This window comes from Piliocolobus tephrosceles, chromosome 10 (genome assembly GCF_002776525.5).
Source record: "Piliocolobus tephrosceles isolate RC106 chromosome 10, ASM277652v3, whole genome shotgun sequence".
In the NCBI taxonomy this organism is placed as follows: domain Eukaryota; kingdom Metazoa; phylum Chordata; class Mammalia; order Primates; family Cercopithecidae; genus Piliocolobus; species Piliocolobus tephrosceles.
In genome coordinates, this window is record NC_045443.1 from 54,002,339 (window position 1) to 54,018,771 (window position 16,433).

The window sequence follows — 16,433 nt, forward strand, 5'->3', positions numbered from 1 at the left end:
TATCTGGCAGAAGAAATTTCTAAGCAGCAAAGCATTCAAGAGGAGATTTGGGTGCTGTTAAAGGCATTCAGTTTTAAAAGCAAAAAAGATGAAAAAAGTTCAGAAAATGTGCAGCCTGACAATGTAATAGAAAAGAAAATCTCATTTTCTGAGGAGAAATCCAAGCTGGCTACAGAAATTTGCACAAGGAACAAGAAGCGAAATGTTAATCCCCAAGACAAGGGGCAAAATGTCCTCAACGCATGTCAGAGGTCTTCACGGGAGTTCCTCCCATCATAGGCCAGGAAGCCTAGGAGGACAAGGTGGTCTCATGGGCCAGGCCCAGGGTCCCCATGCTGTATGTAGCCTGGGAACTTGTGCCCTGCATTTCAGCTGCTCCAGCCATGGCTGAAATGGGCCAATGTAGAGTTTGGGCCATGGCTTCAGAGGGTGCAAACCTCAAGCCTTGGCAGCTTCCACGTGGTGTTGAGCCTGCCAGTGCACAGAAGTGAAGAATTGGGGTTTGGCAAATGTCCATCAATGACAGACTGGATTAAGAAAATGTGGCATATATACACCGTGGAATACTATGCAGCCATAAAAAAGGATGAGTTCGTATCCTTTGTAGGGACATGGATGCAGCTGGAAACCATCCTTCTCAGCAAACTATCGTAAGAACAGAAAACCAAACACTGCATGTTCTCACTCATAGGTGGGAATTGAACAATGAGATCACTTGGACACAGGAAGGGGAATATCACACACTGGGGCCAGTTGTGGGGTGGGGAGAAGGGGGAGGGATAGTATTAGGAGATAACCCAATGTAAATGATGAGTTAATTGGTGCAGGACACCAACATGGCACATGTATACATATGTAACAAACCTGTACATTGTGCACATGTACCCTAGAACATAAAGTATAATTTTAAAAAATTGGGGTTTGGGAACCTCTGGCTAGATTTCAGAGCATGTATGCAAATGCCTGGATGTCCAGGCAGAAGACTGTTGCACAGGCGAGTCTCTCATGGAGGACCTCTGCTAGGACAGTGTGGAAGGGAAATGTGGGGTGCTGGGGCACTGCCTAGCAGAACTATGAGAAGAGGGCCACCAAGCTGCTTTTAGGGTCCCTTCTCTACCCTTGGCCTTTGGGATTTTGATTATTATCTTCTTTGGGTTAAATCTACTTGGTGTTCTATTACCTTCCTGTACTCGCATATTGATATCTTTCTCTAGGTTTGGGAAGTCCTCTGTTATTATCCCTTTGAATAAACTTTCTACCCCTATTCTCTTTCTCTACCTCCTTGTTAAGGCCAATAACTCTTAGAATTGCCCTTTTAAGTCTATTTTCTAGATCCTGAAGGCATGCTTCATTGCTTTTTATTATTTTTTTCTTTTATGTCCTCTATGTGTTTTCAACTGGCCTGTCTTCAAGTTCACTAATTCTTTCTTCTGCTTTATCAATTCTGCTGTTAAGGGAATTCTGATGCATTTTTGAGTATGCCAATTGCATTTTTCAGCTCCAGAATTTCTGCATGATTCTTTCTAATTATTTCAATCTCTTTGTTAATTTTTTCTGATAGAATTCTAAATTTCTTCTCTATATTACCTTGAATTTCCATGAATTTCCTCAACACAGCTATTTAAAATTTTCTGTTTGAAAGGTCACATATCTGTTTCTCCAGGATTGGTCTCTGGTCCCTTATTTAATTCATCTGGAGAGGTCATGTTTTCCTGTATGGTGTTGATGCTAGTAGATGTTCTTTGGTTTCTGGACATTGAAGAGTTATGTATTTATTGTAGTCTTCACTTTCTGGGCTTATTTGTTAGCCATCCTTCTTGTAAGGCTTACCAAATATTTGGAAAGACTTGAGTGCTGTGATCTAAGCTGTATCTGCTCTAGGGGGCACCCCACACCCAGTAATGCTATGGCTCTTGCAGAACCTCATAGAGGTACCACCCTGATGTTTGGGACAAGATCTGAGAGAATTCTCTGGATTATCATGCAGAGACTCTTGTTCTCTTCCCTTACTTTCTTCTGTACATACAGAGTAACTCTGTGTGTTTGTTCTGAGATATCTAAAGCTGGGGGTGGAGTGACACAAGCACCCATGTGGCACCACCACTATGACTGCATTGGGTCAGACTTGAAGCCACCACAGTGCTGGGTCTCACCCAAGGCCTATTGTAACCAGTCCCTGGCTACTGCCTATGTTTGCTCAAGACCCAGGGGATCTACAATCAGCAGGTAGCAAAGATAGTTAGGCCTGTGTCCTTCTGTCAGAGCAGTGAGTTCCCCCAGTCTCCGTGTGGTTCCAGAAGTGCTGTGCAGGAATCAAGGGCTAGAGTCAAAAACCTTAGAAATGTACCTGGTATTCTACTGGATTGCAGCTGAGCTGGCACTCACACCACACAACAAATCCTTCCCACTCTTCTCTTCCTCGTCAAAAGACAGAGGAGCCTGACCTCACAGTCATCACCACCCCAGGCCACATGGAGTTCCACTAGACTCCCATCTATATTCCCTTAAAGCCCAAGGTCTCTTAAGTCAGCTTGTGGTGAATGCTGCCTGGCCTGGGACACACCATTCATATTAGTGGGCTCCCTATTGGACCAGGGCGGGTCCAGAAAATGCCATCCAAGAGTCAAGTCCTGGAATCACAAGCCGCAATAGTCCACTTGGTCCTCCACTCCACTGTGGCCGTGCTGGCACCTAACATGCAAGACAAAGTCTCCATTACTTTTCCTTTCACTTATCTCAAACAGAAGGCATCTCTCTCCATAGCCACCAGAGCTGGGAATGTCCCAAATCTCACCTGAAATCAGCAAGTCTCAGAGGCTCACCCAAGGCCCTTGATGTAGTACCTGGCTATCAATGCTGGTTATTTGGGGCCCAAGGTCTCTTCAGATGGCAGGTGTTGAATGCTACCAGCACTGGGTCCTTTCTTTGAAAGCACTGGGTGGCATTCTTGCCCAGGGTCTGTCTAGAAATGTCATATGGGAGCTAGGAATTGAAATGGGGGCCTCCTGACTCTGATCATTGCCCTATCTTGCTGTGGCTGAGCTGATATCCAAGATACATGATGAAATCCTTCCCACTCTTCTTCCCTCCCCTCTCCTCAAGTGGAAGAAAGGGGTCTTCTTTGGAACCTCAAGCTGTGCAGCCTGGGGTCAGGGGAGGGGTGATGTCAATACTCCCCTTTGCTGCCCCAGCTTGTGTCTCAGTATGTCACTTGTCCTCCTAATCCAGTGCCTCTGGGCCTAGTACTGCACTTTCCATAGCCTATGAGGGGCAGTCCTTATGGCCTAGACTTCCTTTTCAAGTTTACTCAGAGACACAAAGCATGGTAGCCCTTGGAGGCAAGGTTTGCAGGCACTCAAGTCAGGTCTGCTGTGATCAGAGATTCCCCTGTGGCACTAGGCCTCGCCTATGAGTTGCAGCTCTTATGGTCTAGACTGCCATTTAAGATTATTTGGAGACATGGAGTGTTGTAGCCCTTGGTACTGAGGTTTGCTGGCACTCAAGTCAGGACTGCTGGGATCGGTGATTCCCCTGTGGCTGGGGCTGGTTTAAATGCTCCCTCCATGCATGGGCACCAGTTGAGTCTGGTCTGGTTTTTCTTTCTGCTCTGACAGGATAGCACTGAGTTCAGTTCCTCATAATTGCTGTGTTCTCCCTCCCACAGCATCCAGAGACACTCTCAGCACCATGCCTCCACTGCCAGGGTCTGGAGAGCAGTACTGTCTGTGATTCACAACTGTTTTTTTTTTTTTTTTCTATCTCTTCAGTGTCTCTTTCAGCAATATGAGGTTGAAACCAGGTTAAAGAGTTTTCACCTGATTGTTGGTTCTTATGAATATGTTTTTTGATGCAGAGATAGTTGTTAACTTGGTGTCCTGGTGTGAGGTGGGGAAGAGAGAATGATCCGTGAAGCCTTCTACATTACCATTTATCTCCAACAGCTCCAGACTGTGTGGGTTTCATTTGTGTGTTTGTTCGTTGTTTTTTGTTTTGTTTTTTGAGATGGGGTCTTACTTTATCAACCAGGTTGGAGTGCAGTGGCACAATCTCAGCTCACTGCAAGCTTTGTCTCCCAGGCTCAAGCAATCCACCTACCTCAGCCTCCCAAGTAGCTGTACCACAGGCATACACCAACACACTCAGCTAATTTTTTGTATTTTTAATAGAAATCAGGTTTCCCCATGTTGCCCAGGCTGGTCCCTAACTCCTGAGCTCAGGTGATCCACCCCCGCTCAGCCTACAAAGTGCTAGGTTTATGGGCATGAATCACTGTGCCAGGTTTCATTGCGTGTTTTAAATTCAGTGGCCCAGCAACATCTGACCTCAATCTCTGTTTCTACAATAAACACTGGTTTGTTAAACAACATGGGGCTTCCTAGAGGCCCCATATCCTAGACTTTTACCCTGAAGAAAGAAAAATGAGAAACCTGGGGAGTTACCTCATCTACCATTTGTGCTGAGTCCAGGAATCTGCACCCCTTTCCCCTAATGCTTTCTGTGTTGAGTCCACACTTGCGACATCATCAGAAAACTGAAGACACTGAGGATGAGGACCAGGTCATTCAAGGGAATTTCTGTCCAGCACACAGCAGGGGCTCAACAAAGGGAGGGAAAATATGAAAGATGAGTCCGGCAGTGACTCTCACTCCCTGTCACTGGAGGAGTGGGTGTGATGGGACATGGTGGGGGACCTGAGTGATGGCACAGGGAAAGTGCAATGACTTTGAAGTGAGGGTCAGTCACTAAGGGCCACAGAGAGGCCACAGGTGAGGGGAGGAGGCTTCAGTTGCCCCAGGGAGGGGATCTGGGGCCTGTCTTTCAATATGGCTGTTGAGGTCACCTTGCTGGCTTGTCCTTGAATCTATTTCTGTTACCTAAGTCTACTCCAGGACCCTTGGAAAGACGACAACTGCCCCTCACCTTGTTGGCAAGAAGGGATGGGAGAGGGCAGGGATAGTCCAATTTCTCTCTTCAAATCCATTCTCAGACCATGCCTCTCATCCCCTGATATTCAGAAAGGCACACGCCTCTTCCTCCCACTGCTCCCCAAGGCCACTCAAATCTAGGGAAAGGGCATCTTCAGGAGTGAAAGGGTAAAAACTCTGACACCCACTGTGTAAGTCACTCCATTCCTCCCTCCCAGCAGCTTAGGAGTTCCCATCCCCATTTCCCTCTTTCCCCTTTCTTTGTCTCTAAGATCAGACTTCCCTGTTGGGAATCTTGTTCTCCTTCTAGCAGAGAATTCCAATATTAGGAGATCTATTCCTGCTCACTCTTTTCTGCCTTCGACTTGTAGTCCTAGAGAGGCTGACGGTGACCTGGATTTCTGGATGGAGTGATTCTGGGTCCTGAGGAAAGGAGGGAACCCAGACTCAGAGAGGGATTGCAATCTCATGTGTCTGGTATCCAAGTGTAACTTCACAAGAACATTCAAATCACTGCACATGGGTGAAACTATCAACTTTTTAAACATCAAAACAATCAAAGGAAGTTCATGCTTTCAAGACAAATCAAAAACTTATTTGTCCTTTGCACAGATCCCTACTGAGGACACCACCTTCCAGCCACTGCTGCTGGGATGACTAGTGAGGTCTATGGGGCCATGTAATGGTTGCGCTACCGTTCCCAACACCATGTATACAGGGATCTTCAGAGAAGGGGTCCCCTCACGTCTCCCAAGCCATTTCCACCCCATGGCCCAGACTGGCCCAGAATTAACACACAGCCTGATAAGGAAGCAGGAGGTAATAGCATGGGCTGAGGCTCCTTCCACCTGCTCACACCCACCCCAGTTGTTAGCACAAGAGGCTTGGACCCTTGAGTGGCCACCTAAGGTGACAATGCACCCAGGAGCACTATTTGGTTCCTGTTTCTCAGCTGCTTAACTTGAAACTTTTCTACCGACATCTCCAGAGAGCAAAATTATCTCTCAGAAGAATCATGGCCAGGAGGTAATGAAGGAGGTGAGATCGGTGTCCTACTGACCTGACAGCATTCTCCCTCTACTTTATTTCTCTCCCAAGGATACATCACCCTCATAGCACACCCCAAATCCATGCAACCATGCACCTGATCCTTGGCTTCATAGAGCCTTGGCCGGGCTTGGAGAACCCCAGTAGATAATGGCATCCACCAGGAAGGTGGGCATGTAGCTCATGGGGAGGTAGAGAAGCTTGGCATCCCAGCCAGCTGAGTAGCGAGTGCGGGGGTGGCAGGCAATCAGCGCATGCTCCATGCAGTTGGTCACCAAGGACAAATCCTGTGTGCAAGTCTGCTCCATTTGTTCAGCTGATTTCTTATCTGTTAAGAATGAGAAATGATCCACGTGTATTTCCACCTGTAACCGCTCCTGCTTTGGATTCAACTTAGAGTGGAAAGGGTCTAAGAACTCATGCCACCCCATAACCCCCAGTCAAGCATTGCCTCAAATCTCTTTTATTCAAATTCCCTGAGTTAGAGCCCATCCATGGGAAAGTAACAAGTGTTCCACACTAAGTCATGTCTGTCTCTCTTCGGGAATATCTGGACTACATAAATGATGGTCTCCTCCCACAGAAGTCTCAGCACATGTAAATCAGCTATCTCTAATGCCAGCTCGTTATCAGTTACCAATGTCTTCCCTTTCTGGCTTCACTTTGCTCCTCAATAATGATATTGAGTTCAGATAGACACTGGTCCCAAGTTCTGAGAAGCCTGGATACTTGCTTTTCATGACCAGCTGACCACACAGTACCCATCATGGAAATGGGGCTAAAGGTCTCCACTTTGTGGGTAAGGAAGAGCCTGGAGATCAAACTCTAATGCTCTTCAGACACCAATGGTAGACCAGGGATTCCACATGAGGGTTTGCTTCTCTCCCCACTCTCCACTGCTTACTCACAGGATGCAACAAACTTCTCGCCGTAGATCTGCTTGACCTCTGGACTGGACCGGTCCCAAACCTCCAGGAAGCTCTTTAAGAATCTCTCTTTACTGGTCACAGCAGTCTTGAAATAGCCAGGCTCAATCATAGCCACCTTCACCCCAAAGTAGGAGAGTTCCCTCCTGCAAGAAAGAGAAGCAGAAGGGAAAGACTTCAGGGGTCATGGAAGGTAAAACACAAACAATAAAAGTAAAACTATGATAGCACAACATATGAGGACAACAGGTGAGATAGAAAGCTTGGAATATTTAATTTCCAGCAATCAAGGGATCATAATAATGAAGGAATCATTGCCTCTGTATGGGGTTTCCATATTTTACACACATGAGCTTACTAGCCCTAAATCCTACCAATTCCAAAGCATGGCAGCACCTTAGTGCTGTCTCCTCCTATGTCCCTCACATCCAATGGATCACCAGAATTCCCACATTTTGCCTCCTCTCCAGTCCTCAGTTCCCTCCATCCTTTTCCTGCCCCAGGAATCTCCCTGGCCTCTGAGCTGGGTGATGGCAACTGTCCTCTAAGAAGCATCTGTCTTCAGTCTGGCTCCCCACTTTCAGCCACTGGGCTTCCTGCAGTCGGTGGGTGTCTAGAAGCTGATTAGACCAAGGAACAAATCCCTTTTTTGGGGGGTTTCACTCCCAACAGCATAAAGCACAGCTCCTGTCCAGGACCCACAGGCCATCAAGGAGCCCACCTATGCCCACCTGCCCAGCATCCCCCACTAGGTCTGGCCTTGACCTTCACCACAAGAGGACTCTGCAGTACATTCAGGTGGCTAATGCTCACCCTGGGCCTGGGCTGATCGCATTCCTTCATCCAGGATCCCTTCACAGCCTTCCTTACCAGGCTGCCAGGTGGAGTTCTCAATCCCCAGCTCGAGTTCTCAATCCCCAGCTCAGACAGAATCTCCACGACTCTCCCCAACTCAGGTGGGTACCATGGCCAGCAAGGTTGACTTGATCAACAACCTTATAAGCATTGGCAGTTGATTCTAGATCTCTTGTACCTCTCTCAGGTATGAAGATTTAGTTCACAGACAAAACCTTGTTGTTGATTAAGGATGGATTTTTTTGTCACTTAGACAAGGGCCTAAAGCATCTGTTGTGTGGACTCAGATGCTCTACCCATTGTCAAAGGGGCTCTGGACATGAATTCTGCTGGGAAAGGCCATCTTCTGCATGCTGTCTTTGGGTTTCAGAGAGCCATGAAGGAACGGCCTCTGTGCTTGAAGCATTTCTCTCCCTAGAGAGGAAGAGCCCCAAAGCCAGGCACCCATCTCCTGGTGTGGAAGTATCTTTCCCTGTTTCTGACTCAGTGAGTGCTCTTGCATCTGCATGAGCATGTGTGTCTCTGTGGCACTAAGGCATGCCCCAGCTTTACAAGTATTTCAGATTCCAGGGAGGAGGGGTCACGGGCCATCTACTACAGCAAGAGAGGGGTGTGAGCAAGCCACATGCCCATTGTCAGCTGCTGGGAAAGCCTCCCTGGCCAGGGGACCAACACACACTGTAGTAGCTGATCTTTCTCTGCTCCTTCTGTAGGGTGCAAAGCATTCTTCCATCCAGTGCTGACTGCCTGGTCTGCCTTTGTGGCTCCAATACCAAGGTGTAATGGGAAGAAGTGTTTAGGGTCCTTCCCTGGGATTAGTCATTGATACACAGTATTCCCCCGTCCTTGGCTTGGGAACCTCAGTACTGTGTTCCTCTTGGCAGGATCAGAAGCCAAAGATCCAGGTCCAATTCTGCCTCTGGCCGTTTCTGACCAAGAGATCCATCCAGGGAAGAGGTATCATTCAAGAAACTCTCTGACCTGAGGCCTCTCCTGCCACTCAGCACTCAGGAAGGTGCTTCCCAGTGAATGGCCAGCCCAATCCAGAAAGAGGAAGATGAGGGTGTCACACATGAAGACAGAGAGGGATCTCATGAAAGGGCCTTACAGGCTGGGATTCAAGGAACTCCCTGGAAAAGACTTCCCCACAAAGACAGGAGCAAGAAGACTAGGGCGGGCCCCATCCCAGAAGCATACCTGAGGGAGTCGGAGAAGGCTTCCACGCCATACTTGGAGATGCAATAGCCTCCACCAAAAAGTGACACCCGGCCACAGATACTGGAGACGTTGACCACACGGCCCTTGGCCTTCCTCACTAAGGGCAGCAGGCTCAGAGTCACGTCGATCACCCCCAACAAGTTCACGTCCAATATGGTCACAAAGTCCTGCTTGGTCAGGAACTCATTGGGGGCCGTGGGCAAGGAGATGCCAGCATTATTCACCAGGCCCCAGAGTCCTGGGACAGTGGGAAGATGAGAGAGCATCACTGTGTTGTGCCTGCGCAGATGGACAGTTAGGGTGCAACTCACATCCCAATAAAGTGAAGGCAGAATGACAGGTGTGGGATGGGGAGGAGGGTAAAACAAGCACCACAGTATCTGCAGGGGTTGGGTCTGGACATTCAGCAGTTGGTGGGCCACGGAACCCAGTTCTTTTTGCATTTACTCTTTAGGGCCCAGCTCACTGCCTGAAAGACAATAAGCTTTATCCCTATTTAAGGATTGCATGAAATCATGTTAAAGAACGATTGTCCATGTCTGGAAACATGAAGACCAATTTTTGGTTAGTTAAACATGAATGTTGCTGACATTATAGACATTCACCTGCATTTTCAGGTATGCTAACACCTTGTATGGTGAGTGTTCCACAACCATCTGTTGATGGAATAAGACACATGAGAGAGGGAGAGTGAGGGAGAGTGGGAAGACAGAAAAAGACAGACCTGAAGTCCTAGGCTTAGGGGAACTTGGAGAAAATCCTGTGTTTGACCTCAGGCCACTGGTCTTGAAACATCCTGCATCAATATCCAGTAACATTTTTATAGAAAGCACTGGGGAATTCCAATGCACAGGCTTTGGGAAGAAAGCAAGGTTGCATCACCCCTCTCAGTGCACAGACTCCACCCTCTGCCCCAGAAAATGTCACCCTCTCCTCCTACTGCATCAGAAGCCCACTATTCATCCTTCCCTTTGGTCCCAAGTTCACTCAGCTCTGGGAAAATCTCTCTGGAAGATGCAAATACACAATCCCCAAGACTTCAAGTCAATAGAGCTTTCAACCCATAGAACTAGGGGGCAGGGGCACAGGGTCCCTTGAGTCCGGGCAGGGGGTGGCAGTTGTTGATCTGGAAGGGTTGGCCTAGGCATATGAATCCATCCCCTGCTCAATAACAGGCCCTGCCCTGATGCAAATGCAGATTCCTCCACCCAGACATCTCACACTTATAGAGATGCTGGCCAATAAAAGTCCACGAAGACGACATTTATGACAATAAAAAGCTATCATATCCAACCACTCAATATGGTTTACATAGGTAGGCTATTGGAATGATACAGTATTCTAAATAATTACATACAATTTTATAAAAATGATCATTATGGTGTAAAAATGTTTATCTTCTCCAGAGAATCTAAGGTGACTGAAACTAAGAACAAAATATAAAATCCTAAATATGTATAATTGTAAAAAGGACTTATGTATGGATGACAATTTCAGGGAAACTTTTGTTTTCATCTTTATTCTTTTCATTATTTTCAACAAAGATCATATTCTGCATTTATTGTTACATAAAATAAATCCATGTTTCTTTCTTCCCCTGTAATAAGACAGATGAATTAGTGTAGTGAAAAGAAGAAAGAAAGAAAAAGTAACACCTTACTAGTTCTGCTTTCCTTAAGCAGTCCTTATGCTGATACTCTCCTCTGAAGATGGAGATGGTCGTAGCTCTTGGTGGATGCTGATAGGCCCTAGCAAGAACAAGGTAAAGTGCTGGGAACACAAACCCAGCTCCAGCACAGCTACAGCCTCCGTGCACCCTTGTAGCCCCATGCTCCCTTCTCAACCATGCTCCAGCAAGTCTCCAGATCTCTAACCCAGGCTCTCAGCATCAAACAATCCATGATTTCTGCTTAGGCAGAAGGGAGAGGATAGAGAGGAATTCTGGAGAGAAAAATCTCATCAGGGCAAACTCTGCCCAAGACTATACACCTCCAATGTCGGGATAGGTTAAAGATTGGAAAGAGATGGGGCTCAGGCCAGCCTGATTAGTGAGAAGTACTAGAAAGCTACTGTTACTTCAACCTGGAAAGACACTGTAGAAATCTTCCCAGGGAGCAGACAGGAGGTGGTCCCTTCAAACAGAGGGAAGACACAGACAGACTTGAGAAATCTGGGTGGTTACCTCTGTCCCCCACGCGTTCCTTCACCCATTGGGCGGCTGCAGCAATACTCTCTGTCTTGGTGACATCCAGGGTCACCGTCTCCAGCCTGTCTGAAGTCTGGTCCCTCAGCAGCTCAGCTCCTTTCTCCGTCAGACACGCAGCCAGCACCCGCAAGCCTCGTGCGTCCAGCTGTCTGGCCAGCAGTTTCCCGAAGCCAGAGTCACAGCCCGTGATGAACACATACCTATCTCTCAGGTGGCTCAGCACCTGCCTCTCCCGGTACCAGTGCAGAAGGTAGTACAGGCCCACGAAGACTGCCAGGTAGAGCCACATGGCTTTGCAGAGGACAGACACAGACAGGCTGTGGGGGAACCCAGATTCTGGCCTCTGTTGACACAGGAGGATTTAAGAACACAGAGGGCTGTGGTAGGCAGGGAAACCCTCAGGCATTTTGGTCAGAATCCTCACTTTCCTCCTTGATGACTGTCTTTCTGCAACATATTTATTCTGGCCCCACCTCTCTGCTCTTTGAACTGCTTCTGCAGTACTCATGCACGCCTTTGCACACCCCAAGTCCTGCCCAGTAGAAAGATATTATCACTTGGCAATGTGTCCTTAGTCTCCTGATTTCTCTTGCCTCGCTGTGCCCACTACATGCATGCTGTGTCCATGAAGGAGCACACACATATATTCACACAGGAACACACAGAGCCCACACAGGCTCACACACAGCTGCCCACACACACTCTCCATGGAAAACACACCCCTCTGCTCTAAGTACAGGGCTCCAAACTATCTCTACAAATCTCCTACTCCTACAACCCTGGTCCGTGACCTTCTGAACATGGAAAGACCTTATTGGGTAGCTACACATGGTTTCCAGGCAGATTAGATGGAAACCCCTCTCTGAGCCTGAGTTTCCTCATCCTGCCCAGCACCCTAGAATATCAATCACTCCTCAGAAAACTAGGGCATGGTCAGGCTCTCTAGGAGGAGAAGGAGTAGACAAAGGGTGGGCAGGAACAGGTTCCCTCCTGCTATAGCAGTTTTTTGGGGCAGAAAGATTGCAGGATCCTATGGGGGTGTCCAACCTCAGATGTAAAGAAAGCAGGGAGAAGACGGGCAAATAGGAACAGCTCCAGTCTGCAGCTCCCAGTGTGATCAATGCAGAAGACGGGAGATTTCTGCATTTCCAACTGAGGTACCTGGTTCATCTCACTGGGACTGGTTAGACAGTGGGTGCAACCCACGCAGGGCAAGCTTAAGCAGGGCAGGGCATTGCTTCACCCTGGAAGCATAAGGGGTTGGGGGATTTCCCTTTCCTAGCCAAAGGAACACATGACAGACTGTACCTGGAAAAACAGGACACTCCTGCACAAATACTGTGATTTTCCAACTGTCCTAGCAAACGGCACACCAGAAGATTGTATCCCATGCCTGGCTCAGCATGTCCCACACCCATGGAGCCTTGCTCACTGCTAGTATGGCAGTCTGAGATTGATCTGTGAGGCAGCAGCCCAGCAGGAGGATAGCTGTCCACCGTTGCTGAGGCTTGAGTAGGGAAACAAAGTGGCCAGGAAGCTTGAACTGGGTGGAGCCCACCACAGCACCACAAGGCTTGCTGCCTCTATAGACTCCACCTCTGGAGGAAGGGCATATCTGAAAAAAAGGCAGTAGAAACGTCTACAGACTTAAACATCCCTGTCTGACAGCCTTCACAGCCTCCACAATCGCAATGGTCCCCCGGTCCCACTTCTCTCTTTCAAACTGTCTTTTCTCAATCCTTTGACTCTGCCAGACTTTGTCACCCCCATGACCTGGTGTTGGGTCTGGCAACCCCAACATTCCTGGTACCCAACGTGGGGTGACAAAGACTCTGGTGAAGGAACACCAGGGCATGTGAAAGCAAAGGACGCATCGTCAAAGGACACCCAAAGACGTCTAAAAGAAGCTTGGCAGGAAAGCTTAGTGCTCAGAAGAACCAGAGTAACAATGGGACAAAGTGAAAGCAGACATTCTGCTTATTTAAATTTCTTAAAGCATTTTTTTATGAAGATGGGGAGTGAAAGTTAGTACTCAGAATTTGTTATCACTCTTTAGTGCAGTAAAGCAGTTTTGCCCATGGTTCCAGAACAAGGGACTATGGAGTTAGATGAATGTGAGAGAATTGGCAGAGATTTTTAAAAAGCATATAAAGAGTAGAATAGTTCCTCTTGCTTCCAAGATGGCCAGATAGGAACAGCACCAGTCTGCAGCTCCCAGTGTGAGTGATGCAGAAGACAGGTGATTTCTGCATTTCCAACTGAGGTACAGGGTTCATCTCTCTGGGACCAGTCAGACAGTGGGTGCAACACATAGAGCAGAGCGGTGCATCGCCTCACCCGGGAAGCACAAGGGATCAGGGAATTCCCTTTCCTAGCAAAGGGAAACCATGACAGATGGTACTTGGAATATCAGGACACTCCCACCCTAATACTGCAATTTTCCAATGGCCTTAGCAAACGGCACACCAGGAGATTATATCCCGCACCTGGCTCAGAGGGTCCCATGCCTATGGAGCCTTGCTCACTGCTAGCACTGCAGTCTGAGATTGAACTGCAAGGCAGCAGCAAGGCTGGGAGAGGGGTGTCCACCATTGCTGAGGTAAACAAAGTGACCAGGAATCTCAAACTGGGTGGAGCCCACCACAGCTCAAGGAGATCTGCCTGCCTCTATAGACTCCACTTCTGGGGGCAGGACATAGCTGAACAAAAGGCAGCAGAAACTTCTGCAGACTTAAACGTCCCCATCTGACAGCATGGAAGAGTGTAGTGGTTTTCCCAGCATGGATTTTGAGATCTGAGAATGGACAGACTGCCTCCTCAAATGGGTCCCTGACTCCCAAGTAGCCTAACTGGGAGACAATTCCCAGTAGGGGCTGACTGGCAACTCATACAGCTAGGTGCCCCTCTGAGACAAAGCTTCCAGAGGAAGGATCAGGCGGCAACATCTGCCGTTCTGCAATATTTGCTATTCTACAGCCTCTGCTGGTGATACCCAGGGAAACAGGGTCTGGAGTGGACCTCCAGCAAACTCCAACAGACCTGCAGCTGAGGGTCCTAACTGTTACAAGGAAAACTAACAAACAGAAAGGACATCCACACCAAAATCCCATCTGTACACCACCATCATCAAAGACCAAAGGTAGATAAAACCACAAAGATGGGGAGAAACCAGAGCAGAAAAGTTGAAAATTCTAAAAATCAGAGCACCTCTTCTCCTCCAAAGGAATGCAGCTCCTCACCAGCAATGGAACAAAGCTGGATGGAGAATGACTTTGACAAGTTGAGAGAAGAAGCTTTCAGATGATCAGTAATTACAAACTTCTCCCAGCTAAAGGAGGATGTTCAAACCCATCACAAAGAAGCTAAAAACCTTGAAAAAAGATTAGATGAACGGCTAACTAGAATAAACAGTGTAGAGAAGTCCTTAAATGACCTGATGGAGCTGAAAACCATGGCACGAGAACTACGGGATGCATGCACAAGCTTCAGTAGATGATTTGATCAAGTGGAAAAAAGGGTATCAGTGATAGAGATCAAATGAATGAAATGAAGTGAGCTGATGAGCTGAGGAACTAATGACTAATTGAATTTCTCCGGTATAATCAGAATCAATTATTCCCATATGCACAGTGACAACTTTCAAACTTAGACTAGACTTTCCAAGTAATAAACCAACTCTTTAACCCCCAAAGGGACCTTTTTTTGTGACTTTCCAGGAAGCAAGCAGATGGGAATTGTGCTGCAGAGGTCTACGACAGCACTGCCTACTGTGGCAGGGGACAATTGTTGTACATTTGTAAGGGCACTGGCTGTGCTGGATATGCCTCGGTTTGTTGAGGGGCTCAAGGCAGGCCACTCTTCCCATATCCCGAGACAGGTTGTCCTTCTTTGCTAATTTTACGATAACACTGACTTGCCCAGTGATTGCCTTTTTCACAATGGAGGCATACACCAGGGCTTTTCTGTTGTTTGATGGTAGTAGCTCTTGCCTTTTGGCTTCCTTTTCTGCATTCCTTTTTTGTGTGTCCAAACTGCACACAATTGAAACAAGAGCCTGAGAAATGGGGCATAATCCAGCCTCATTTCTGGAGTTACCTCCAATACCATTGCAAGCCTTAATATATTCAGCTAAGTGAGCCTTCCCTCTCAGGGGTCTAATAGAAGTTTTACACTCTGCATTAGCCTTATTGTATGCAAGAACCTATATTACAACATCTTGAGCTGCTTTTTCAGTTATGGCTTTATACACAGCCTCTTGGAGCTGAGCAATAGACTCAATATATGGTCCTTTAGGTCCCTGTCAGACAGAACTGAAGGAAGGATATTTTCACCCTAAAACATTTATCCTTTCCCATGCTCATAAGCATACAGAGCGCAGCTGAGCAACAGCAACATCCTCCATTACTGCTTGATTTTCTAGTCAACCCCAATCAGGTCTGACTCCCATTAACTGTTCAAAGAAAACAGTCACAGGTGGTTGTGTTCGTGTATTTTCCCTTGCCTGAGTTTGAGCTTCATCAACCCACCAGGTTTTAAACTGAAAGTACTGAGATGGAGTGAGAACAGATTTTGTTAAAGTATCCCAATCATATGGTATTAATCTATTATCAAGAGAAACATTTTTTAATAAAGTTTGCATAAAAGGAGAGTTTGGCCCATATTGACTAATGGCTTGCTTGAATTCCTTTAACAGCTTAAAAGGAAAGGGAGTCCAATTAGCTGTATTCTGTCCTCCCTGCTGGATTATAGTTATGGGAAATTCCCATGCTTCAAGGTCTCCCTTGGCTCTAGCCTGTTGAATAGAATTTTGTATAGCACCACCAATTTCTCCAGGTTTTAGTGTTGCAACTACAGGAGCAGTAAGGTTTGTAGCTAATTCATCTTCTCGCCCATTAAGGGGAGAGAGAGGAGATGGTCTTTCACTTAATTCAGCAAGTGGTGTCGACGGGTTAGTAAAACACACTTTTTTCAGTTTCCCTTTCTTTTCTTTAATTTCCTCCGTTTTCTGTTCCTCACATTCAGAATCTGAATTTAGTTCTTTACACTTGTCCTCCTATTCCTCATCTGAATCTGCCTCATCATCTGTTTGAAATGGCTCAAGAGCTGCTTTTATTAGCACCCACATTGACCAAATCAAGACTGGAATTTTTGCTCCATCTTTATATGCTTTTTTTTCAAAAGAAGAAATCATGAAGTTTTACTATAGAAAATATAGACATTACAGAAAATTATTTAAAAGGAAATAAGAATCACTTA

The 16,433-nt window shown here is 47.0% G+C and overlaps 1 protein-coding gene across 1 annotated transcript; it reads right to left on the reverse strand.

Moving 5' to 3' along the window:
- Positions 1-5,498: 5,498 nt before the first annotated feature.
- RDH16 (retinol dehydrogenase 16) lies at positions 5,499-14,434 on the reverse strand. Its single transcript, XM_023210740.1, has 5 exons — positions 13,858-14,434; positions 11,154-12,773; positions 8,951-9,209; positions 6,881-7,044; positions 5,499-6,300 (listed from the first exon to the last, which is right to left on the reverse strand). The coding sequence occupies exons 2-5, from the start codon at positions 11,464-11,466 to the stop codon at positions 6,083-6,085; spliced, it is 954 nt and encodes a 317-aa protein (XP_023066508.1). The 5' UTR covers positions 11,467-12,773; positions 13,858-14,434; the 3' UTR covers positions 5,499-6,082.
- Positions 14,435-16,433: the final 1,999 nt, after the last annotated feature.